Source organism: Chiloscyllium plagiosum, chromosome 27 (assembly GCF_004010195.1).
Source record: "Chiloscyllium plagiosum isolate BGI_BamShark_2017 chromosome 27, ASM401019v2, whole genome shotgun sequence".
NCBI classification, from domain to species: Eukaryota; Metazoa; Chordata; class Chondrichthyes; order Orectolobiformes; family Hemiscylliidae; genus Chiloscyllium; species Chiloscyllium plagiosum.
The window spans coordinates 26,885,579-26,894,870 of NC_057736.1; the positions used below are offsets into that span (position 1 = coordinate 26,885,579).

The 9,292-nt window shown below is 40.6% G+C and overlaps 1 protein-coding gene across 1 annotated transcript in view; it reads left to right on the forward strand.

Annotated features, from left to right (window-relative positions):
* Nucleotides 1-4,617: 4,617 nt before the first annotated feature.
* The window catches only part of rpl11 (ribosomal protein L11), a 15,314-nt gene continuing 10,639 nt past the window's right edge, over nt 4,618-9,292 (forward strand). Inside the window, exon 1 of the mRNA XM_043717740.1 lies at nt 4,618-4,705. Within this exon, the coding sequence (XP_043573675.1) occupies nt 4,700-4,705 (6 nt within the window). The 5' untranslated portion in view covers nt 4,618-4,699. The remainder of the gene's footprint in view (nt 4,706-9,292) is intronic.

Genomic DNA, 9,292 nt, shown 5'->3' on the forward strand with positions numbered 1-9,292 from the left:
TGACTGGCCTGGACGTAGCCAGCAACAGTGGAAGCTGCTGCAGGACGGCCAACCGTTCACTCTTACCCACTGGGGCGTACACATTAATCAGTCTCAGAGGAGCATTCCTGTACATGACGTCGGTGACGAGGATGCGCATGCCCACCACCTCCTTAACCTCGGAGATGGTGAAGTTGCCTCCTCTCAACAGGATACCCAGGCCGGAGGCGCGGCTATCGTTGCCCCCCAACCAAACTGACGGCCCATGGACCCGTAAGCTCGACCATCTCCTGCAGCTGCTGAGGTGCGGTATCCCACACTCCTGCAGGAACAGGACGTCGGCTTTAACGGTGGCCAGGAAGGCCATCGTAGAAACACATCGTGTAGCCGATTTGATGCTACGCACATTAATGCTGGCAACTCTTATCCCCATTTTAACAGTTTACAAGGTTAACAGTGTCCATTTGCTGCTGGTCTTGCCCCTCTGTGGGTAGCTGTGTGCATTCTCGTGGTGACGGCAAACTGCTGGACCATCCCAGGGCGACCCTTTTTGCCGTAATAATCCATAATGAAATTGCCTCTGGAAATCTGGTGGACACATCCATTATGGTTAGTAAGTACTGGTTTTCACTTTTAGTTCATGGGAGGGGATCTACACAGTTAATCACAACCCGTGTAAAAGGTTCTTTGAATGCAGGAAAATGGACAACAAAGGTGCTGGTTTTATTCCTGCCTGTGGCTTACCTACTATTTGGCATGTATGACATGTACAGCAAATGTTAACCACATGCTTGCGCATTCTAGGCCAATAGAAATGCCTTTGTACCTTAGCCTGAGCCTTTTGTACACCTAGGTGAACTCCTACAGGTAGTTCATGTGCTACCTGTAACACTTCCTGTCTGAACGCCACTGGTAACACAATCTGGTGCAGTTCTGCCCATTTCTTTTCTGCACTAACGTGCCATGGTCTCCATTTTCATCTTGGGATTCTATCTTTAAGATAATAACCCTCAGGAATATTCTCTGACTCCTTTTCTGTGTATGCATCAAAATACATATCTTTAACTGTTTCATCTTTCTGTTGTAAATTCCTTAGCCTTTCTGGACTAAACATGTCTGCCTGACCCTCTGCCTGTTCAGGTTTTTCCTGCACCATTACATCAAACGGGGCAAACCGGGTGTCCACTAACTGAACCTCAACTCATGTATCTTTCTCTTTAGTGTTTGCTTCATGCTGTGACTTATGATAATGGGATCTTGTCATTACACAGTCTGGGAAAATTCCAGGGTATTTTTCTTTTAACTCCTCAGTTCCCTTGTCTTCCTTTGGCTTCTGCACAACAAGGGGTGTCACTCCCACCTTGGATCCCACTAAATCATTCCCAGGAACAAACTGTATTCCTGTAACTGTCACTTTGTCAATCACTCCCACTGTTATTTCCTCAGTCTTGAGTTGGCACTCCAACCTGATCTTACATAGGAAAACATTGAATTTCTGTCCATCTATCCCACAAATTACTTCTCTCTCGGGTAACATGTCAGAAAAAGTGCAAATACGTTCATCACTTATTATTAGAGACTGGTTAGATTCTATATCTCTCAAAATTATAACATCTTTCCCTTCTCCCCCTGTTCTTTCTGAGTAAACGTTATCCACAGAGGCAAAGTCTTTATAGAGATCAGGCACTAACCCCATACCCAGCCCCTGCCTAGGCTGTGCGCTCTCCTGCAGCTCCTTAGGGTTTCCTTTACTACTTTCACTAATGCCACTGGCTTAACTTCTTTTACCACATCTTTTCCCACAATGCCTTCCTTTAATGACCAGCACTGTGACTTTATATGTCCCACTTTACCACAGTGGAAACATCTGAGGCCTTTCACCTCCTTTCCAACCTCTTGGGCGTCTCTTTTACCAGTGTTCTCTACTCTTTGTTTTATAGTGTTGAATCTCCCTTTCTCCCAATTTCTATCCCTCACAGGATGAAATTCTTGCCAGAAGCTAAACTTTGCCTTATGCACCAATGTATGTCCATTTGCCATCTCTGCTGCTCTTCTCACTTCCTGAACTTTCTGTTCATCCACATGAATTCTTATCATCTCTAGAAGTGAGTTTTTAAAACTCCTACAACAAAATAAACTCTCTTAGAGCCTGGTTGATCTTATCTATTTTTAAGGCCAGCACCCATCTATCATAATGACTATGTTTAATTCTTTCAAAATCAACATAAGTCTGTCCTGGTTCCTTCTTTATGTTTCTGAATCACGGTCTATACGCTTCTGGTACCAATTCACAAACACTCAAAATAGCATGTTTGACATCTTCATAATCTCTTGACCTCCTCATCTGACAGCGCTGCAAATATCTCTGTAGCTCTGCCGACCAGCTTGGTCTAAACTAGCATTACCCACAAGTTCTCTGACCATTCCATCTGCCTAGCCAATTTTTCAAATGAAATAAAGAAGGCATTGATATCTTTCTCATCAAAATGTGGCAGTGTTTTAACATATTTGTATATATCACTACTTTCTCTCTTCATTCTGTTAACTTGACTTTCCCAACTAGTTGAGGCTTATGCCCAAAACGTCGATTCTCCTGTTCCTTGGATGCTGCCTGACCTGCTGCGCTTTTCTAGCAACACATTTTCAGCTCTTTCCTAACTAATTTGCAACTTCTGAAGTTCAAATTCTCTCTCCTTTTCTTTCTTTTCTCTCTCTTTTTCTTCCCTCGCTTTTTGTTCAGCTAAGAACCTTCTCTCTCTTTCCTTTTCCTCTAACATGGCTCTTCTTTCCTTTTATTTATTTTCTAACTCCATTTTCCTCAATTGTAATTTAAGTTTTTCTAGTTCTACTGCACTTGTCTGCTTCTCTGCCACAGCTAAGTGACTAACTGCCTTACAAATTCAGCTTTACTTTTGTCTCTGGTTAAACCCAATTCTAACTTCTTTGCTAATTCTGAAAGTATTACTCTATTTAGATTCAGGACCTTAGTCTCAGAATCACTATGTCACTCTCCACCTTGATGAGGAATTCCCCAAAGAGCCTAACACAACTAGATTGCCAATTTTTTTTTCTGATTATACAATACCCGGTCTAGGATGACCTGTTCTCTAGTTGGTTCCTCAATATATTGATCCAGAATACCATCACATATACAGTATTGTTACTCACTTGATTTTCCCAATCTATATGCAGATGAAAGTCACCCATAATTTCAGACATTCATTTATTACAGGCATCTCTGATTTTCCTGTTTAATGCCATTTCCAACATCAGTCCTACAATTTCATGGTCTCTAAACAAACCCCATTAATGTTTTTTTCCTCTTAGTATTTCACAGCTCTACGTACACAGATTTCACATTGCTGGAGCTTATCCTTCCTGAGTGTTGCATTAAATCCCTCTTTAATCAGCAATGCAACTCCACTGCCTTTTCCTTTTATCTGTCCTTCTCTGATATTCAGTCCTGCAGCAATACCTTCATAATTCTCATTATACCATGCCTGTTTTCATCTATTTGTGTGATTCCTTCATCTTCTTTATTGCAAATTAAATTAAGGCACAAAGCCTTATCCTTTTTAGCATTACTTGTCCCATTCTATTATTTTTTGTTGTATCCCTGTTTGATCCTGACCGTTAATTTCTAAGCCTATCACTCCTGGAAAATGGCTCAATAAACATCATTGAGTGTTGAGTCATAGAGTCACAGAGATGTACAGCATGGAAACAGACCCTTTGGTCGAACCAGATATCCCAACCCATCTAATCCAACCTGCCAGCACCCGGCCCATATCCCTCCAAACCCTTCCTATTCATATACCCATCCAAAACTCTTACATGTTGCAATTGTACCAGCCTCCACCAGTCCCTCTGGCAGCTCATTCCATACCCATACCACCCTCTGCGTGAAAAAGTTGCCCCTTAGGTCTTTTTTATATCTTTCCCCTCTCACCCTAAACCTATGCCCTTGAGTGTTAAATTTACATTTGTTTTGTTAATAAATATGATTTAAACCTCCACTTAGGCCGTGTTATACTTTGTGTTAGGCTTTTGGTTGATTTTTGAGCGATCGTGAGTGATACTTTTTGCTGGTCTGCCTCAACCCTACTTTTCACATAGGCCCCATTATTTCTATTAAGCGGTTTTCTATTAAGCAAGGTTGCTGGAATGTGTTATAGGAGAACGACCTGTTAGATCTGAAGATGCTGGAAATCACACCAAATTTGTCAACGGCACCATCCTCGAATCTAAAATACATTTTGAGCCTTCGTCGTGTAAACCTCCACCAGGGCTTTTGCTTTTTCTTCTTCTAATGCAAGTTGCACTGATTGCTTTTTGAGTTATCAGTTTTTGAGGAAACTGATCAGCATTTTTTAATACCAAGAGAAAATGCTGGAAAACCTCAGCAGGTGTGGAAGCATCTGTAAGGAGAGAAAAGAGCTGACGTTTCGAGTCTAACTGACCCTTTGTCAAAGCTCCTTATAGATGCTGCCAGACCTGCTGAGATTTTGCAGCATTTTCTCTTTTGGTTTCTGATTCCAGTATCCGCAGTAATTTGCTTTTATCCAGCATTTTGTAATGAAGTTTTTGTGAGGGAGATGAGGAGGGTGTATTCTCCTGGCGGTGGAAAGGGGGCGCTAATCGGTAAGAATGTGATGCTTTGGTTCATGTCCAGGGCGATGCGGGCCCCGGTTTAAACCGTTGCCTTGTCTCCAGCACCAACATGGCGGTAAGCGAAAGGGTGGGGGCAGGATTAAGGACAATCGATTTACTTTAAAACTCACCGAGGGTCCCGGCTTGAGGCGACACGGTGCTCACATTGACTGTTAAATACGAGTCGAGACGAAATCCGCTCAGCCTGAAACAACAAATACATAACATACAATAGGTGCCTGTTACTGAAAGCTGTGGATGTCGGTCTTTGCGCTTTTCCAAACAACTTATTTGCTTTTTAACATTCTTAGTGACAGTTTATTTTAAAAGGAAAAATGTGCCCCCACGTGCAACTTTAGTTTCTGGGATGTTTTTAATTGCCTTGAAAGCGCTACATAAATGTAAATTACTGTAGATTGTGTAAGAAGTCGTTTTAAAAGTAGGAAATGGAATACTTCTTTAGTGTAGGACCATGGAAGATGTTGTTTGCAGTACTGCAGTTTCAGGCTTGAACGCATTTTTAATCTACGGACAACGGAGTTAGATGTTGTACGATTGTGGGGGACACAAAAACACAGCGATCAGTACAGAGGATGTACAGGACAAAAACAAACTAATCAGCCCATTCAGCCCATGCTGATGTTTATGTTTTACTTCAGCTTCCTCCAATATTTCCTCATCGTAATGGACTATCATAGACATTTGTTCCCTCCTCCCTTATGCTGGTCTAGTTCCTCTTACATTCATGTGTACTGTGGACTTTAATGACTCCCTGTTGGGTAATTAAATTTCTACTGAATTCATTTCTTGGTGAATATCTTATATTGATGGATTCTAGTTGTACTCCACATAAGAGAACATTCTTTCTAGACCTAATGTACCAAAATCTTTTATAATTTTAATCACCTCTATTAAGTCATCCCTCAGCCATCCCTTTTCAAAAGAAAAATGAACCAACCTGTTAATATTTCCTGATATTTTTACCCATGCTTTTCTGGTATTATCCTTGTAAATCTTCTCTGCACCCCATCCCCATCCAGCCCTGAGCTTCAACAGGCTTTCATTTAATATAGTGACCAGATTTATGTGCAGTGATCTAACCAAGCTTCAGCATAATTTCCCCACCTTTTACTTCTATTCTAGAAATAAAGTTTTGTAATTATTTTGCTCTTTTTGTGAATTCACTAACATGTGGCACAACGTTTACTAATTTGTGTTGGTACTCCAAAATCTCTTTGTTCATCCACCCCACCTAGATTTGCATCTCCCGAGCAACCTCTCTATTTTTCCTACCAAATGATGCAACCTAACTATGTTAAACTTCAGAAACAAATTATTTGCCCCACTATGTGAGTTTATTAATACACAGTAATTGCAAAGCCTCCTCCACAATTGGATAAGATTGTGGCTGATCTGTGGCCTCAACTTCACATTCCTTTCTATCCCATATAACCTTGGATTCACCCCGCACCCCCACTACTTAGACAAGAATGTAAAGCGAAAGTGAATACTGCAGATGCTGGAGATTCAGAGTCAAGATTAGAGTGGTGCTGGAAAAGCACAGCAGGTCAGGCAGCATCCGAGGAGCAGGAAAATCGATGTTTTGGGCAAAAGCCCTTCATCAGGGCTTTTGCCCAAAATGACGAAGGGCTTTTGTCTGAAACATCGATTTTCCTGCTCCTGAGATGCTGCTAAACAAGAATGTAACCCTGCTGTATAAATACGAAGTGATCCTAGCTCCACTACTGTCTACAGAAGTGAATTCCAGGTGCAACTGACCCTCTGAGAGAAAAAAAACCCATCTCCATCTTGGATAGGAGACCTTGTCATTTTAATCTGTGTACCCTTCCCATAAGAGCAAAAATCCCCTAAATCCAGGGTTTTGTGCATTATACAGGATTACCTTGCATTCTTTTAAACTCCAAAGGAAACACGCCCAAACTGTTTTATAACATAATCCCTCCATCCCAGGTATCAGGTGAGTGAACCTTCTCTGAATTATTCAAAAGCAATTTATACTTAAATAGGAATTCAAAACTCTACGTAGTACTCCAAATATAAATTCTGATTTCTGCTCCTGAGTTCAGAATACAGAGATGAGACATTTTTGATCTGGAAGAAAATAACACGGAAGTTCAGATTTTAATTTTGGAGTGGACTAAGTGCTAACAAATTTCTTTTGCTGACTAGCTGAATTGTAAACTAACAGCTTCTTTAGCACGGACAGTACATGCATTAAACACACTCTTGGGGAGTTGGGGGACTGTAGCTGTGATCAGTTATGTTATAACAGGAATCTGAAAATATCTTTCAATACTGTAGGATTATCTTCCTGCTTTACAAAAGACTACAGTTAGTTCACTATTTGAAGAACATTAGAATGTCATGCCATTTGACTGAATTAATTAATCACTTTGACTAAAGACATCTGTAGATAGCAGTGACCACAATATAATTTAATTTAACATGAGCTTGAAAGGCAGAAATTTGAGTCTAAGATGTGAATTTTAAACATAAATAAAGGCAAGCATGTGGGCATGAAAGTTGAGCATACTGAAGTAACTGGCATATTAGGCTAGAGGAAGAAGGTAGTTAGGAATGTAAAAATGGATAAAAAGAGCTTCTACAATCATTGAAAAATGAAAATGAGTAAGTAAAATGAGTGCTGATCCTCTAGAGAGTGAGAATGGAGAGCTAATGGTGGATAAAATGAAAAAAAATTATTTACTTCTGCCTTCACTATAGAGAATACAATAAGCATTCCAGTAAGAGCTGTAAATCAGGTGGTGAAAGGGGAGAAGAATTTAACAGAGTTATAATCATGACGGAAACAGTACTAAGCAAACTAATGTAGTCTGATTTGGAAATGCCGGTGTTGGACTGGGGTGTTCAAAGTTAAAAATCATACAACACCAGGTTATAGTCCAACAGGTTTAATAGGAACCAATTAAACCTGTTGGACTATAATCTGGTGTTGTGTGATTTTTAATGCAGTCTGATACGTCTTGGGATCCAGGATTTCATCCTAGTGTCTTAAAAGAGGTTGCTAATGAGTTAGTAGACATGTCAATGTTAATTTTCCAAAACTGCCTTTGTTTCAAGGAAAGTTCTATTGTAATGGAAAGTAGCAAATATAACTCCTGCCTTCAAGAAGGAAGAATGGAAGAAGAAAAGAGGAAACTGTAGGTTAGCTGGCTTGACATTTGTTATGAGGTAGGTTTTAGAAGAAGCAGCTGCAGACGTAATTGATGCATTGGTAGTAAGCTTCTCAGAAATCTTAGATTTGGGAAGCATTCCAGAGGATTAGAAAATTGCTAATGTAACACTTTATTTAAAAAGGGAGAGAGACACAAAAACAACTAACTATGGGCCAGTTAGCTGGGAAAATGCCAGTTGGGAAAATGCTGGAGTGTGACAAAGGATGTAACAGAGTACTTAGAAATACATCATAATATCAAGCAGAGTCATTGCAGCTTAATGAAGGGGAAATCATACTTGACAAATTTATTGCTGTTCTTTGAGGAAGTAACAAGCAGGATAGAAAAAGGGGGACTTTGAGGTTGGTAGATTGGGCCTATGCTCATTGGAGTTTAGGAGAATGAGAGGTAACTTTATTGGAACATGAAATTCAAGGGACCCTAACAGTCGATGTAGAAAGCCTTTCTGTGCAAAAGTCAAGGGTAAGTAATCTCAGAGTAAGGAGTTGTCTGCTTAGGACAGAGGAGGAATTTCTTTCTCCCAGAGGGTAGTGGTTCTGTGGACTTTTTTTTAGCACAGAGGGCTGTAGAGGCTGTGTCATCAAATATATTCAAGGCTGAGGTAGACAGAATTTTAATCAATAAAAGAATCAGGATTATGTTGGACAAGGAAATCACAGTTTACTGAGGATAAATTGAACCAATTGACCATGATGATATTGAATAATGAAATAGATTTGAAGAGCTGAATATCCTTCAACTCCGATTTTATATGTTTGTATGAAGTTTCAGAAAAGATTTGGATAATTTTATGATATTGTGTCAGGAAAAGAATTATAATTCCAGGGACATGGTGTATTGCGAGAGAAGAGATGCAAAAAGTAAATGAAAGGTCCAGGAAACATTATAGGCACTGATGGCAAAATTATATCCTTGCAACATGGTAGCGAGATCATGAGATATACGGTTTGTTGGCACTGATTACACATTGACCAAACCTGAACACATGATGGCTGATCTTTGCTGGCAGTAGATTGTGATACATAATGGGCTAACAGAGAATAGACCAAATGTTCGCCGAGCTGGGAAGTTGATTTGCAGACATTTTGTCTCCTGTCTAGGTAACATCTTCAGTGCTTTGGAGCCTCCTTTGAAGCGCTGCTTTACTGTGTCTTCTGGAATTTATTTGGTTTCGTTTCTGCTGCTTCCGGTTGCCAGTTCCGGTTGTTTGTTGTAGTGGCCGGTATGAAAAATGTGTTACTGGAAAAGCACAGCAGGTCAGGCAGCATCCAAGGAGCAGGAAAATCGACGTTTTGGGCATTAGCCCTTCTTCAGGAATGAGGAGGGTGTGCCAAGCAGGCTAAGATAAAAGGTAGGGAAGAGGGACTTGGGGGAGAGGCGTTGGGAATGCGATAGGTGGAAAGAGGTTAAGGTGAGGCTGATAGGCCGGAGAGGGGGTGGGGGTA